The 17,794-nt window shown below is 47.6% G+C and overlaps 1 protein-coding gene across 1 annotated transcript in view; it reads right to left on the bottom strand.

Annotated features, from left to right (window-relative positions):
• The window catches only part of C2CD3 (C2 domain containing 3 centriole elongation regulator), a 163,381-nt gene that overhangs the window by 77,162 nt on the left and 68,425 nt on the right, over window positions 1-17,794 (bottom strand). The window contains exon 21 of the mRNA XM_040339937.1: window positions 17,023-17,291. Within this exon, the coding sequence (XP_040195871.1) occupies window positions 17,023-17,291 (269 nt within the window). The remainder of the gene's footprint in view (window positions 1-17,022; window positions 17,292-17,794) is intronic.

Genomic DNA, 17,794 nt, shown 5'->3' with positions numbered 1-17,794 from the left:
TCTTTTGGTGGTATTTGATCACCTCTGCGGTTTTTATTTTTTGCGCTATAAAACAAAAATAGAGCGACAATTTTGAAAAAAAAAACAATATTTTTTACTTTTTGCTATAATAAATATCCCCAAAAATATATATATAAAAAAAAAAAAAATTCCCTCAGTTTAGGCAGATACGTATTCTTCTGCCTATTTTTGGTATAAAAAAAAAAAAAATCGCAATAAGCGTTCATCCATTGGTTTGCGCAAAATTTATAGCGTTTACAAAATAGGGGATAGTTTTATTGCATTTTTATGATTTTTTTTTTTTTTTACTACTAATGGCGGCGATCAGCGATTCACTTATTCCACAATTTATGTTACAGCTTTATTCCAAAATGGATTAAATTCATTATTTTCCTAAAAATTCTACAAACACCACCTCATAATGCAGGGTTCGACGAATCCCGGGCACCAGGTCGCCATTGCGACTAGAATTAGCGACCTACAAAAACATACTTGGGGGGGCACACCCTACAAAATGCTATACATCTAAGATGGTGCTGCTATAAGACCAAAGACAGTACAAAACAGATTATAGCGCACACATGCAAAAATGACATTTATCCTGCAAGGCTAGTTTAAAACACCTGAACATATTCAAAAATATGGGGGTTTGGTCCAACTATATGGTCATATAGTGCTAAGCCCACTTACTGCGACAAAGTACCCCGAATACCTCACATTAGTGGCCACCGGTGTATAGGAAGGATCCCTTCAGTTCTCCCATATAGAGGAGTTTATCTCCCAAGGTTGAGACATTAGGTTCTTCCATTCTATTAACAGGTTTTGACCCACTAATTCGGGGTACTTTGTCGCAGTAAGTGGGCTTAGCACTATATGACCATATAGTGTGACCAAACACCCGTATTTTTGAATATGTTCAGGTGTTTTTAACTAGCCTTGCAGGATAAGCCCTGGTTCACACTGGGTACGATTTGAGATGCGATTTGACATGTAAAATCGCATCTCAAATCGGCGGCATTTGCACTGTCCTAATCGGTGCGACGCCGCATCTGCGGCGCTGCACCAATTTCAAAAAGTAGTCCCTGTACTACTTTTTGCGATTTCGGGCCGCGATTTACATTGAACCCTGCACAGATGTCTCTTAAATCGCGGCCGAAAACGCGGCAAAAACGCTGCAAAATGGCAGCCGCGATATCGCAGTAAAATCGCGATTTTAACGCGATTTTGAATTCGCAGCAGTGTGAACCTAGCCTAAATGTCATTTTTGCATATATGTGCTGTAATCTGTTTTGTAGAATTAGCGACCTGGCGTGGCACAGCTGGGGTATCCTGTGTCTCCGTGCACCCCCACCTCTCCCGCCGCACGATTGTGTCGGGGCGCGCCAGCCGGTAATTGAGGCTGCAGCTTTGCAGCCTTCTGCAGGCCTATGCTTCCTTCTGTGATCTGGCGCCATCTTGTGGTGGCCGTTGATACAAGATAAGACAACCAGCAATGGAGCTTCCCCTGTCTGTTTTCACTGCCATCTCCTTCTCCTCCAATTAGAGCCCCCAAACATTATATATATTTTTTATATTCTAACACCCTAGAGAACAAAATGGCGGTCGTTGCAATACTTTGTCACACCGTGTTTGCGCAGCAGTCTTACAAGCGCACTTTTTTGGGAAAAAAATACATTTTTTTTAATAAAAAAATTAGACACCAGTAAAGTTAGCCCAATTTTTTTTTATATTGTGAAAGATAATGTTACGCCGAGTAAATTGATACCCAACATGTCACGCTTCAAAATTGCGTCCGCTCGTGGAATGACCACAACATTTAACGATTAAAAAATTCTACAGGTTGCATGTTTTGAGTTACAGAGGAGGGCTAGGGCTAGAATTATTGCTCTCGCTCTACCAATCGTGGCGATACCTCACATGTGTGGTTTGAATACCGTTTACATATGCGGGCGCTACTCACGTATGTGTTCGCTTCTGCGCGCGAGCTTGGCAGGACGGGGAGCGTTCCTGGCTCCTAACTTTTTTAGCTGGCTCCTAGGGCCTGATCCACAAAAGGGATGCGCCGTCGTATCCCTGTTTCTATCTATGGAACTGATCCACAGAATCAGTTTCCAATAGATAGGCAGAAGATCCGACATGTGTAAGGGACTTACACTGTCGGATCTTAGGATGCAGTACCGCAGCCGCCGCTGGGGGCATTTCTCGTCGAAATGCCGCCTCGGGTATGCAAATTAGCACTTACGGAGATCCACAAAGCTTTTACGCTTCGTTTTTTCTCCGTAAGTATTAGTTTGCCGTCGCAAAATTAGGGCTGCTTTTACAAGGTCTAAACTGTTTACACCTTGCAAAAGTAGACCCTTCTTTCCCGCAACACTGTCAAATTTTTTTTTTTAATAATTTTTTTTCCCGCCGCATCTCTTTTTTTCCCCGACGCAACTTTTTTTACCCGGCGCGATTCACAAAACTCGGCGTAACGTAACTTCGCGCAAAGCACGTTGGGAAAATCGCGTTGGGAGCATGCGCAGTACATCCGGCGCGGGAGCGCGCCTAATTTAAATGGGACTCGCCCCATTAGATTAGGAACGCCTTGCGTCGGACGGATTTAAGTTACACCGCTCAAAATTTCTAGGTAAGTGCTTTGTGGATCGGGCACTTAGGTAGAGATTTTTCGGCGGTGTAACTTAACCACTTGCCGACCGCGCACCGTCGAAATACGTCCACAAGGTGGCTCTCCTGGGCGAGATCACGTAATATGACGTCCGACGCGTGAACGGAAATTGGGCGCGCGCGCGCGCCCCCCCGCCGTTCCCGATGATCAGATTCGATGCAGAACTGATCAACCACCAGGTCCAGGCCAATAAAATCTGGCCTGGACCTGGTGATCGCTCTAACCAATGGTTGTCTTCCCCTGGCAATGTTTTGTAAACATTGGCAGGGGAAGTACTGCTCTCTCCCTCGTGTCGGTCTTTCCGTTCCAGACCGAGAGGGAGAGAGCATCTAACCGTGAGTTGCACAACACTACACTGACACCAGGTCACGTAGGCACACAATTCACCCCCCGATCACCCCCCAAATTAACCCATTCACTGCCTGTCACTGTGTCACCCAGTACAGCAATCAGATTTTTTTTTGATCGCTGTACTTGTGTCATTAGTGACAAAAATAAGTGTTAGGGTAATCAGTCTTAGGCCCTAAAAAGTCTAGGGACCCCCCCTAACCCCCCCCCAATAAAGGTTTAACCCCTTCATTACCCCCTGTCACCAGTGATCACAGTATAAGTGTCACGGGTGACGCAGTTTAGCTAGTTAATTTTTTATAGCATCAAGGCACCCGCCATATTTTTTGCTATAAAGTTTTAACCCCCTGATCGCCCGGCGGGTGATCAAAGTTTGGTTTTAGCGCCAGATAGGGTCTGCATCGCCCCAGGCAGCGGCCAATAGCGCTAACACCCACGCACGCACCATACGCCTCCCTTTAGTGGTATAGTATCTGATCGGATCGATACTTGATCTGATCAGATCTATACTAGCGTCCCCTGCAGTTTAGGGTTCCCAAAAACGCATGGTTAGCGGGATCAGCCCAGATACCTGCTAGCACCTGCGTTTAGACCCTTCGCCCAGTCCAGCCCACCAAAGTGCAGTATCGATCGATCGATCACTGACACAAAACACAAAAACACATAACTGCAGCGTTCGCAGAGTCAGGCCTGATCTCTGCGATCGCTAACAGTTTTTTTGGTAGCGCTTGACTCGGTCACTAACAGGTCAGGTGCTTTTTTGCCTGTGAATCTCACCACTGTACCCCTAAATTTAGAGCCCAAAATGGCAAATCGATGGTACAGTGATGAAGAGGCCTACTTGTTTATGAGCCTGACAGATAGTGATGAGGAGGTCACGCATCTGTCAAATTCTTGCTCAGAATACGATCCTGTAGACGACAGTGGCTCCCTGACAGATAGCTCTGACGACGGAGTGGTCCCTGCTAGGGTCAGGCGTACCAGACCCCCATCTTCTGCTGTCGCTGAGGTGCAAGAACCGCAGGGCTCTCGTATGGAGGAGAGAAGTACTAGCGCCGCTATTCCTTCTGGTGAACTGGCAAGCACCAGCGGCCTAGTACATCCTGGTCATATATCCAGCACTGCAGTAACACTTGGTGACGTGGCGAGTCCCATAAGTGCAGTTCAAGCTGGAGAGGTGGCAAGCACGAGTAGTGTCCCGCTGCCACCAAGAAGAAGACGACAAAGACAGGCCCGTCCCCATAGTGCCCTTCCTGCTGCATTCGCCAATCCTGATTGGGTACCCACCACTTCTGCAGCACCCGTACTTCCCCCATTCACTGGCCAACCCGGAATTCAGGTGAATACAGTTGATTTTACGTCACTGGATTTTTATTCGCTGTTTTTCACCGAAGATCTCTATAGATCTATTGTGGACCAAAGCAATTTGTACGCTGGTCAATTCTTCGCCGCTAATCCCCAGCTGTCCCTTGCCAGAGATTGGAAGCCAATTACGGTTTCCGAATTTAAGATCTTTCTGGGCCTTTCCCTCATCATGGGCATTACTAAAAAGAGTGAGCTGCGGATGTATTGGTCCACGCACCCAGTTCACCATATGCCCATTTTCTCTGCCTCCATGGCCAGGACACGATACGAGCAGATCTTGCGGTTCATGCATTTTAGTGACAATGAACTCTGTCGTCCTCGGGGAGACCCTGAATTCGATCGGCTCTACAAAATTCGGCCCCTCGTAAACCACTTCAACGAACGGTTTGCAGCCTTGTATAATCCCCATCAAGTTGTCTGCGTTGATGAGTCCCTGGTTAAGTTTTCTGGCCGCTTGTCATTCAAACAATTCCTTCCCAGCAAGCGTGCCAGATACGGGGTCAAGTTGTATAAGCTCTGTGACAGGGCAACAGGCTATACATCTAGCTTTATGGTTTACGAGGGAAAAGACAGTCACGTAGAGCCGGAGAATTGCCCTGATTACATAGGGAGCGCTGGTAAGATAGTGTGGGAATTGGTGTCACCCTTATTCGGAAAGGGGTACCACTTGTACGTGGACAATTATTACACAAGCGTGCCACTTTTTAGTCACCTTTTTGATTATGGAATTGGCGCATGTGGCACCGTGCGACCTAATCGCCGGGGCATCCCCCAACGGCTTGTAGAATCCCGTCTTAGTCGGGGGGAGAGAGCCTGCTTACAGTGTAATAATTTGTTAGCAGTGAAGTGGAGGGATTCACGGAATGTTTTCGTTCTGTCCACGCTTCACGCAGACACGGCAGTCCAAATTCCTACGGCGGCTGGTGTTGTGGAGAAACCCCTCTGTATCCACGAGTACAACCTTAACATGGGAGGGGTGGACCTCAATGACCAGTTGTTGGCGCCGTACCTAATTGCCCGGAGGTCCAAACGCTGGTACAAAAAAGTGTCAGTGTATTTGTTTCAATTGGCTTTGCTGAACGCTCATGTGCTATACAGAGCTTCAGGACGGACTGGATCCTTCCTAAAATTCCAGGAAGAGATCGTCGAAGCCCTTCTGTTTCCAGATGGTGCTGTGCCCCCACCTTCCCAACGCAAATGCAGTGAGCCGGCTGTATGAGAGGCATTTTCCTTTTGTCCTCCCTGGTACCCCTACCCAAAAAACCCGCCAAAAAAGATGTCGTGTCTGCAGCAAACTCGGATTTAGGCGTGACACCCGCTTTTATTGTCCGACTGTCCTGACCAACCTGGTCTCTGCATTGGTGTATGTTTCAAACGCTACCACACACTAATTGAGTTTTAGCGTAGGGTACAGCACCACACAGTCCTAGGCACACCAACACAGGGTCTCGGAATATGTGATGGCCATCACATTTTGAGAGACCATAATCTGCAAGGTTCAGTTTACAGTTTTCTTACAGTTTTTATAAAAGTGAAAAAAAGTGGAAAAAAAATTAAAAAAAAACTCACACAAAAACACAAAAAAAATATAAAATAAAAAATCCAAAAATAGTTGTGGTTGTATTTTTCTCCTCTCTTTATTGTTCTCTTATGTTCACTCTCTACTGTCCACTCACTATTGTTCTATATCTATTCTCTCTATTTTTACAATGTTTTATTGTATTTGCTTTGCAGGTATGGTATGTTATACTGTAATGTTTGTTTTATTGTTAACCATCATTTGTTTAGCAGGTACGCCATTCAGTTGCATCGCGGATTTATTTAGCGTGACAGCAACAGCGTTTGCTCCCACGATTTATAAAGCTGTGACTCCAACGCTGTAGGAGGTGATTTCACCACCACGGTTAAAAAAAAAGCATATATGCCGAAGCATGGGGGCAGCAGGGGCGGAGGAGCGATTTTGCTCCTAATGCCGCGTACATACGGTCGAAATTCCGACGGAGGCTTGCCCATGGAAAAGTTCGACCGTGTGTATGCGGCATAACTTTTTATGCGGGAGGATGCCCCCATGCTTCGGCATGTATATTTTTTAGGCACAGGTTGCGTTAAAATTTTTTTTATTTTTTACTGTATTTATTTTTTTGGTATTTGCTTTGCAGGTATGGTATGGTAAGATCTTAATGTTAAAATGTGATGTTACTTTGTTATAATGTTTAACCATCATTTGCTTAGCAGGTACGCCATTCAGTTGCAGCACGGATTTATTTAGCGTGACAGCAACAGCGTTTGCTCCCACGATACATAAAGCCGCGACTCCAACACTGTGGGAGGTGATTTCACCACCACAGTTAAAAAAAGAGCATATATGCCGAAGCATGGGGGCATTAGGGGCGGAGGAGCGATTTTGCTCCTAATGCCGCGTACATACGGTCGAAATTCCGTCGGAAGCTTGCCCGTGGAAAAGTCCGACCGTGTGTATGCGCCATAACTTTTTATGCGGCGTACATACGTGTGTGAGCGGCATAACTTTTTTGCGGGAGGATGCCCCCATGCTTCGGCATATATAAATGGTGCATGTATGCCCATCATTAGAAGTGGGTGGATGAAGGGAGGTATTCTAATGGTGGGCATACCCACCGATCAATCTTTTTTTCGTTCAGCCAACAGGCTGCATGAAAAAAAAAAAAGATTACAATACATGTCCAACAAGAACCATCAACGTATGGTATGTTGCTGGACTTTGAATGGTTATACCAGAATGATGCCTGTGGGTTTAGGCATCATCTTGGTATCATTCTTTTCAGCCAGCGGTCGGCTTTCATGTAAAAGCAGTCCTAGCGGCTAATTAGCCTCTAAACTGCTTTTACAAGCAGTGGGAGGGTATGTCCCCTCCCCGGATATAAACTGCGCCATTGGGAAAGTGGGAAAACATTTTATCACACCGATCTTGGTGTGGTCAGATGCTTTAAGGGCAGAGGAAAGATCTAGGGTCTAATAGACCCCAATTTTTTCAAAAAAGAGTACCTGTCACTAACTATTGCTATCATAGGGGATATTTACATGCCCTAAGATGGCAATAAAAATTATAAAAATAATAAAAAAAAGTAAGGAACAGTTTAAAATAAAATTAAAAAAGCAAATTAAATAATAATAAAAAAAAAAAAAAAAAAAAAAAAGCACCCCTGTCCCCCCCTGCTCTTGCGCAAAGGCGAACGCAAACGTCGGTTTGGCGTCATATGTAAACAGCAATTGTACCATGCATGTGAGGTATCACCGCGAAGGTCAGATCGAGGGCAGTAATTTTAGCAGTAGACCTCCTCTGTAAATCTAATGTGGTAACCCGTAGAGGCTTTTAAAGGCTTTTAAAAATGTATGTAGTTTGTCGCCACTGCGCATTTGTGCGCAATTTTAAAGCATGTCGTGTTTGGTATCTATGTACTCGGCCTAAGATCATCTTTTTTATTTCATCAAACATTTGGGCAATATAGTGTGTTTTAGTGCATTAAAATAAAAAAATATGTATTTTTGCCCAAAAAAATGCATTTGAAAAATCGCTGCGCAAATACTGCGACGTAAAAAAAAATGCAACACCCACCATTTTAATCTGTAGGGCCTTTGCTTTAAAATAATATATAATGTTTGGGGGTTCAACTTAACTTTCTTGCAAAAAAAATAATATGTTTTTATGTAAACAAACAGTGTCAGAAAGGGCTTTTTCTTCAAGTGGTTAGAAGAGTGGGTAATGTGTGACATAAGCTTCTAAATGTTGTTCATAAAATGCCAGGACAGTTCAAAACCCCCCCAAATGACCCCATTTTGGAAAGTAGACACCCCAAGCTATTTGCTGAGAGGCATCTCGAGTCCATGGAATATTTTATATTTTGACACAAGTTGTAGGAAAGAGAATTATTATTATTTTATTTTATTTTTTTTGCACAAAGTTGTCACTAAATGATATATTGCTCAAACATGCCATGGGCATATGTGGAATTACACCCCAAAATACATTCTGCTGCTTCTCCTGAGTACGGGGATACCACATGTGTGAGACTTTTTGGGAGCCTAGCCGCGTACGGGACCCCAAAAACCAATCACCACCTTCAGGCTTTCTAAGGGTGTAAATTTTTGATTTCACTCCTCACTACCTATCACAGTTTCGGAGGCCATGGAATGCCCAGATGGCACAAAACCCCCCCAAATGACCCCATTTTGGAAAGTAGACACCCCAAGCTATTTGCTGAGAGGTATGTTGAGTATTTTGCAGATCTTGCTTTTTGTCACAAAGATTTGAAAATTGAAAAAAGAAAAAAAAAAAAAAAAGGATTTTTGTACTCACCGTAAAATCCATTTCTCTGAGTTCATAGACGGACACAGCATCCTTTGACCTTAGGGTTATGCTTCTTCCTACCAGGAGATTTAGGCAGAATTCTACAGCACTTAAGGTGTTAAAAACTTTCCTTCATGCCGCTCCTCCCAGGGGGCGTGGCTCCCCCAGGCATAACCCCCACTCTGCTTTAGCAGCCTCAGTTCGTAACAAGCAGTACAAACAAAGGAGGGGTGGGTGCTGTGTCCGTCTATGAACTCAGAGAAATGGATTTTACGGTGAGTACAAAAATCCTTTTTTCTCTTTCGTTCATAGACGGACACAGCATCCTTTGACCTTAGGGACGTCCCCAAGCAGTGTCAAAAAAATTCGAGGGGTGGGAAAATAACACAGCAAAAACAGGTTACACCCCAAACAAAACCGGAGTTACTCAACGGAGGAACTCCAACCTTAAACTGCCGCCTGTAACACCCTGCGGCCGAAGGAGGCATCAGAAGATGCACTCACATCCACCTTATAAAACTTTGAAAAAGTGTGGAACGACGACCAGGTCGCTGCCTTACACACCTGTAACACAGAGGCTTGGTGTCGGAAGCCCAGGAGGCCCCGATCGCCCTGGTCGAATGCGCCATGACCCGAAAGGGAGGCGCCCGCCCCTTCAGGGCGTAGGCCTGAAGCACAACCTGTCGGATCCACCTGGAAATGGTGGCCGACGAGACTGCCAGGCCCTTACTGGGACCGGACACAGACACGAACAGCGAGTCTGACTTCCGGAACGGAGCTGTCGCCGACAAGTAAACTCGAAGGGCCCGAACCACATCCAGAGAATGTAAAGAGGCCTCCTTCGGGTTCTTCGGCTGAGGACATAATGATGGAACAACAATGTCCTCGTTAATGTGAAAGGCCGAAACGACCTTCGGAAGAAAAGAGGGCTGCGGGCGCAGCACCGCCTTATCCTGATGGATGACCAAGTAGGGGGCCTTGCAATACAAGGCCGCCAGTTCAGACACTCGTCTGATAGAGGTAATAGCTACCAGAAAGACCACCTTCTGCGACAAAGTCAGCAAGGGGATCTCCCGAATGTCCTCAAAGGGGGCACGCTGAAGCGCCGAGAGGACCAAGTTCAAGTCCCAAGAAGGTAGCGGAGGGCGCACCGGGGGGGCCACATGCCGGACCCCCTGCACAAACGTGCGAACCAAAGAATTCGCTGCCAAGGGACGCTGAAAATAAACAGCCTGAGCAGAAATCTGACTCTTGATCGTGCTCAAGGCAAGAGCCTGGTCCACTCCCCGCTGTAGGAACAGCAGGATCCGGGACACCACGTAAGTACGGGGGTGCCACTTCATCTCCTCACACATAGAGATGTATGCTTTCCATGTACGATGGTAAATTTTTCGAGAAGTGGACTTCCGTGCACGCAGCATGGTAGAGATTACCGGGCCCGACAGGCCCCGGTCCTTCAGTACCTGGTTTTCAACAGCCACGCCGTTAAAGCCAGTGACCGTAAAGCAGGATGGAAGATCGGGCCCTGAGACAGGAGATCTTCCCTCAGAGGCAGACGCCAGGGGGCGTCTGTCACCAGACGTACCAGGTCCGCGTACCAAGAGCGACGCGGCCAATCCGGGGCGATCAGGATCGTTGGAATACCTTCGGCTTCCACCCTGCGCAGCAGGCGGGGTAGGAGCCTTAGAGGAGGGAAGGCGTAAATCAGGTGATATTGACCCAGGGAGCCACTAACGCGTCTGACGCGTCTGCCCACGGGTCCCTTGACCTAGCCACAAACCGTGGTACCTTCCGATTGAGACGGGACGCCAGAAGGTCCACGTCTGGAGTGCCCCATTTTTGGCACAGGATCTGAAACACCTCCGGGTGGAGAGACCACTCCCCTTGATCCAGAGTCATGCGACTTAGGGAGTCGGCTTGCCAATTCAGAACTCCCGGAATGTATACCGCCGACAGGGCCGGAACGGACCTTTCGGCCCACCGAAGTATGTGAGCGACCTCCGTCGCCGCGGCCGAGCTCCTTGTGCCGCCCTGATGATTGATGTACGCCACGGCCGTGGCGTTGTCGGACTGGATCCTGACAGGACGGCCCTGTAGCTCCAGCGACCACCTGACAAGGCACAGCTTGATTGCTCGGAGCTCCAGGATATTGATCGGCAGGCGGGACTCCTCCCGAGTCCAGCGCCCCTGGGCTGACTGGGTGCCCCAGACGCCCCCCCAGCCGAAGAGGCTGGCATCCGTCGTGACCACTGTCCAGCGGCACGGAAGAAAAGACTTCCCGGACCGAAGCACCGGAGACGTCAGCCACCATGCCAGGGAAGACTTGGCCAGATGGCTCAACCGAATCTGGTGATCCAGAGAAGATGGGACCCTGTCCCATCGTGACAGAATCTCCTTCTGTAGTACCCTGGTGTGGATTGGGCATACAGAACTGCCTCGAAGGAGGCCACCATCAGACCCAGAACCCGCATGCAGAAGCGAAGAGATGACCACTTCTGGGTCAACAACTGTCTCACTGCAGATTGCAGGGTCAGCAGGTTTTGCGATGGGAGGAACACTTTTGTCTCCCCCGAATCCAAAACCAGCCCCAGGGGTTCCAGCCTCTGGGACGGAACCAACACTGATTTTCTGAGATTCAGAAACCAGCCGAACTCCTGCAGAGTCCGACCCGTGATGGACACGTCCTCCTCTAACTCTGAGCCTGAAGAAGCTCTCAGGAGAAGGTCGTCCAGGTATCCCACGATAGCGATCCCTCGCTGCCGTAGCAAGGCCAGGATCGGGGCGAGCACCTTGGTGAACACCCGTGGTGCCGACGCCAGCCCGAACGGGAGGGCCACGAATTGATAGTGGTCCTCCCCGATCGCAAAGCGCAGATACCTTTGGTGGCTTGTGCAAACATGAACATGCAGGTATGAGTCCATGATGTCTAAGGACGCCATGAAGTCCCCCTGGTGGAGGGACGCCATGATAGAACGGACCGACTCCATCCTGAATCGCTGCACCTTGACAAAGGAGTTGAGGGCCTTTAGGTCCAGGATAGGGCGAACCCCTCCCTTCTTGGGGACCACGAACAGATTGGAGTAGAACCCCCGAAACCGTTCCAGCGAGGGGACCGGCACAACCACCCCCCTGTCCAGAAGATCCTGGACAGCCCCGGACAGGGCTAGCCGACGATCCGGAGGAAGCTGGAGGTTGGATGGAAAAAAATCTGTTTGGGGGACAAGAAAGGAACTCTATCTTGTACCCCGAGGCGACCACCTCGCAAACCCAACGGTCGGATAGAAGAGAATTCCACCGATCCACGAAGTCGTGAAGCCGTCCCCCCACCCGAGACCCGGGCGGGGGCAGACCTTCATGCGGAAGCAGGCTTGTCCGCAGGCTTGTTCGGTTTTTTGAACCAGGGGCGCTTACGCCCGGCAGCAAGGGCTTTTGCACCCTGCGGACCTTTTCCAGCCGCGCTGGCGCACGAAAAAAAACCGTTTAGGGGGTAGTAAAAGTAGGACCTTGCTTGCGGCGAGGTTCCCTACCCTTCCCCGACTGAGGGAGCAAGGTGCTCTTACCTCCAGTGGCATCCTTAATGATGTCATCCAGGGATGCCCCCAAAAGCCGTCCGCCCTTAAAGGGCAAATCTACCAAGGCCTTTTTTGAGTACTGGTCAGCCGACCAGCACTTCAGCCATATAAGGCGGCGCAGAACCACTGCGTAGACAGAAGCCCTGGAAAGCAAAGGAATCTAATCCATATCCGCCTCGCAGAGAAACTTCTGACCCTGAATCAACTGTTCAGCCAGGTCCCTAGAGGACTCGGAAGCCCCCTGGACCTCCAGGTCCTGCAGCAGGAGCTTCGCCCTTTCAGTCAGCGTCTGAGCTACCAGGGCTCCGGCCAGAGCCGGCCTTACCACCGAACCCACCACCGAGAACAGGGAGCGGGCCACGGCCTCCACTCTCCTATTAGCGGGGTCCTTGAAAGCAGGAGCCCCCTCCACAGGCAACGTAGTAGCCTTACTCAGTCTGGACACAGGAGGGTCCACCGACGGAGGAGTGACCCACTTTTTTAAAAAAGTCCTCCTCCAGGGGGTAACGGTAGCAAAGCTTTTAGGAACCGTAAAAGCCTTTTGCGGTGTATCCCATTCCTTATACAACATATTGTCTAAATAAGGAACACAGGGGAATACCTTAGCGGTACGCGGTGGTTTGCGGAATCCAAAAGGACTGACACCGCTGGTGTCTCCGCCAAATCCTCTAAATGAAGAGCCTCACGCACCGCAGTAATAAGAGCTCCAACAAATTCCTTATCAGCAGACTCCGCAGCAGAGTCATCCTCGCTGTCCATGTGGGTTAAGCCCGCATCCTCAGACATGACAGAACCAGAAGCATCAGATTCTGCGTCAGAGATATCCCCAGAAACAGCCTCCGGGGGGGGGGCGCTTTTTTACCCCCCAACCGAGCACTGGCTGCTTCAAACCTGGTGAGAAAAGACTCCAGGACAGCCGACACCGATTCAACAGATGTGGCAGGGGGAGGGGCGCTTAAGGGTTAATTCCGGCATTGTAAGAAATGAGGGGCCTGATTCAGGCTCCATATTGCCGTTGCCATTTCACCCCTACTGCCAAGGGCAGGAAAAAAGTCCCCCACAGGTCACCTCCCGGCCGCTAGAGCACAGTATGGGGCCCCCTGAGACTCACCACCCCCTGGTACAGCGCGGTCTGTGAAGGCAAGTGTGTGCTGAGGAGAAGCTGCAGCGCTGCGTCTGTCCCCTCAGATGATTCGCGGTCTTTTTTCCCCGCCGAAACGGCCACTAGAGGCCGAACTAGTGCTGAAAATGGCGCCGGCCACAAGAAAATGGCCGCCGAATAATACAAGCGCGGCTCCGGCAAAATGGCCGCCGTTGCGCAGTTTTAAAAAGACAGTGTACCCAAAAATGACAGTACACCAAAACAGCACACAGCACACACAAAAATGCCCAGAATGTCCACCACAGTCCCCTGCAGTGACACAGAACAGCCCCAGCCATACCCGAGTGAAAAAAAAAAAAAAAAAAAAAAATATGAGCCCCAGGGAAAAAACCCCCTGCACAGCCGTCACCCAAAGGGGAAAGGAGGGAGAGGAATAAGGGAGAGAGGAAAGCAGGGGAAAACCCTCAGTCGACCTCCCAAGGGAAAACATTCCAGCCAGACCACTTACCTGAGTAAGGGGCCACTACTTACCTGTCCTGCGACTACCTGGCTGGAGGTATCCCAGACAGAACCAACGTCCGCGAACGGCATGGCTGTCAGCCAGACACACTGTGACAAGGCCATAGAGACCGGTCATATGTGTGCCCTAGAACCGAAGTTCCCCGGCCGCCCCTGGAGCAATGGGGCCTGTCGTGGACGTCCCAAAGCGGAGCTGAGGGCCGGCACACGCTCGAAGGCCGAACCTGGGGGGACTACAAGGGTCGAGGACCCAGCCTGTCACCCAGTCGGCTGTTGATAGAAGAATCGCAGGATTCAAAAATAAAATAAAAAAGCGAGGAAAAAACTCGCAAAATGCAAAAAAATTTGCAAGAAAAAACTCCAGAGTCCAGGACTCCAGAGAGAGCCTGACTCTCCTGACGGTTAGGCAGAAACAAACTGAGGCTGCTAAAGCAGAGTGGGGGTTATGCCTGGGGGAGCCACGCCCCCTGGGAGGAGCGGCATGAAGGAAAGTTTTTAACACCTTAAGTGCTGTAGAATTCTGCCTAAATCTCCTGGTAGGAAGAAGCATAACCCTAAGGTCAAAGGATGCTGTGTCCGTCTATGAACGAAAGAGAAATATATATATATCTTTCTTCATTTTCAAAAATAAATGAGCGCTGTAAAATACTCACCATGCCTCTCAGCAAATAGCTTGGGGTGTCTACTTTCCAAAATGGGGTCATTTGGGGGGGTTGTGTGCCATCTGGGAATTCCATGGCCTCCGAAACTGTGATAGGCAGCGAGGAGTGAAATCAAAAATTTGCGCCCTTAGAAATCCTGAAGGCGGTGCTTGGTTTTCGGGGCCCCGTACGCGGCTAGGCTCCCGAAAAGTCCCACACATGTGGTATCCCCGTACTCAGGAGAAGCAGCAGAATGTATTTTGGGGTGCAATTCCACATATAACCATGGCATGTGTGAGCAATATATCATTTAGTGACAACTTTGTGCAAAAAAAAAAAAAAAAAAAAAAAAAAAAGTTTGTCATATTCCAGCAACTGGTGGCAAGATATAAAATATTCCATGAACTCAAAATGCCTCTCAGAAAATAGCTTGGGGTGTCTACTTTCCAAAATGGGGTCATTTGGGGGGGTTGTGTGCCATCTTGGCCTTTTATGGCCTTCAATACTGTGATAGGTAGTGATCGGTAGTGAGGAGTGAAATCAAAAATGTATGCCCTTAGAAATCCTGAAGGCCGTGCTTGGTTTTCGGGGTCCCGTACGCGGCTAGGCTCCCAAAAAGTCCCACACATGTGGTATCCCCGTACTCAGGAGAAGCTGCAGAATGTATTTTGGGGTGTAATTCCACATATGCCCATGGCATGTGTGAGCAATATATCATTTAGTGACAACTTTGTGCAAAAAAAAAAAAAAATTGTCATATTCCCGCAACTTGTGGCAAAATATTAAATATTCCATGGACTCAACATGCCTCTCAGCAAATAGCCTGGGGTGTCTACTTTCCAAAATGGGGTCATTTGGGGGGGGGGTTGTGCTATTTGGGCATTTTATGGCCTTCAAAACTGTGATAGGTAGTGAGGAGTGAAATAAAAAATTTGCGCCCTTAGAAATCCTGAAGGCGATGCTTGGTTTTCGGGGTCCCGTACGCGGCTAGACTCGCAAAAAGTCCCACACATGTGGTATCCCCGTACTCAGGAGAAGCAGCAGAATGTATTTTGGGGTGCAATTCCACATATAACCATGGCATGTATGAGCAATATATCATTTAGTTACAACTTTTTGTAATTTCTTTTTTCTTTTTTTTTTTTTGTCATTATTCAATCACTTGGTACAAAAAAAAAAAATATTCAGTGGGCTCAATATGCCCCTCAGCAGATTCCTTGGGGTGTCTACTTTCCAAAATGGGTTCATTTGGGGGGATTTTGTGCTATTTGGGCATTTTATGGCCTTCAAAACTGTCTTAGGTAGTGAGAAGTGAAATCAAAAATTTGCGCCCTTAGAAATCCTGAAGGCGGTGCTTGATTTTCGGGGCCCCGTACGTGGTTGGGCTCCCAAAAAGTCTCACACATGTGGTATCCCCGTACTCAGGAGAAGCAGGAGAATGTATTTTGGGGTGCAATTCCACATATAACTATGGCATGTGTGAGCAATATATCATTTAGTGACAACTTTTTGTAATTTCTTTTTTTTTTTTTTTTTTTTTGTCATTATTCAATCACTTGTTACAACAAAAAAAAATATTCAATGGACTCAACATGCCTTTCAGCAGGTTCCTTGGGGTGTCTACTTTCCAAAATGGGGTCATTTGGGGGGGTTTTGTACTTCCCTGCTATTTTAGCACCTCAAGAATTGAGATAGGCAGTCATAAAATAAAAGCTGTGTAAATTCCAGAAAATGTACCCTAGTTTGTAGATGCTATAACTTTTGCGCAAACCAATAAATATACGCTTATTGGCATTTTTTTTACTAAAGACATGTGGCTGAATACATTTTGGCCAAAATGTATGACTAAAATTGAGTTTGTTCGATTTTTCTTATAACAAAAAGTAGAAAATATCATTTTTTCTCAAAATTTTCGCTCTTTTTCCGTTTATATCGCAAACATTAAAAATCGCAGAGGCAATCAAATACCATCAAAAGAAAGCTCTATTTGTGGGAAAAAAAGGACGCAAATTTTGTTTGGGTACAACATTGTATGGCCGCGCAATTACCAGTTAAAGCAGCGCAGTGGAAAATTGTAAAAACACCTCTGGTCTTAAGGCTGACAAATGGTCCGGTGGGAAAGTGGTTAAACGGGAAAAATTAAGTTACGCCGGGTTTTTGTGGATCAGGCCCTAGATTCCAAGCAAATTTGTCAAGCCTTGCCATAATGACAACGTGAAAGAAGTTTGTAAATGTATTAAAAATAAAAAACAAAAGAACAAACTAATTTCACGTTGTCATTATGGGGTATTGTTTGTAGAATTTTGAGGAAAAATTATGAATTTAATCCATTTTGGAATAAAGCTGTAACATAAAATGTGGAAAAAGTGAAGCTCTGTGAATACTTTCCAGATGTGCTGTACTTAAGGATAAAACTGGACAAAGATAAATAAACATCACATTCCAAATAACACAGATAAGGTTAAGGAGAGACGGATTACCAGATGTGACGCTCTGGTGGTAAATGGACAGTACAATCTCGGAGGAGTGAAGGATCTCCGCCAGGCTACATGCCTCTCCACTGCTCCTCTGAGTCAAAATATTACAGGGGAACTCCGAATGATGGTCGAACTCAGGGCAAAAGCTGCGAGCCACAGTACGCGTGTTGCGACTTTCCACCTCTGGTAAGAATGATGGGCGAATTATGACAAAGGCGTTCACCCCGACCTCTGCGCTGTACTGAAATGACGGGTCTTCTTCTGCGAGAGCCCTGAGAGAAATAGAAAATTAGAACATGACGTGTACAAGGCCATTAAACTGTCCAACCAAAAGGGATCATTCAGTTGCGGAAGGAGCTTGCAGGATTTTTATAACTACGAAGGGTTCTGTAGTGATCTCAAAGGGGGAGATTCAGATAGAGATACGACGGCGTATCTCCTGATACGCCGTCGTATCTCTGAGATCCGACGGTCGGATCTATGCGGCTGATTCATAGAATCAGGTTACGCATAGATCTCCCTATGATCCGACAGGTGTAAGTGACTTACACTGTCGGATCTTAGGCTGCAATTCCCCGCCGGCCGCTAGGTGGTGCTTCGGTTTTTTACGCGACGAATATGCAAATGCTGATTTCCGCCGATTCAGAAACGAACGCCCACCCGCCGTTTTTTTTTTACGTCGCTTGGGTTCGGCTTTTTCCGGCGTATAGTTACCCCTGCTATGTGAGGGGGTATCCTATGTTAAGTATGGCCGTCGTTCCAGCGCCGAGTTTTG

This window comes from Rana temporaria, chromosome 2 (assembly GCF_905171775.1).
Source record: "Rana temporaria chromosome 2, aRanTem1.1, whole genome shotgun sequence".
Lineage (NCBI taxonomy): Eukaryota > Metazoa > Chordata > Amphibia > Anura > Ranidae > Rana > Rana temporaria.
Note: the sequence above shows the minus strand (reverse complement) of the source record. Positions and strands in the feature narration are given on the sequence as shown.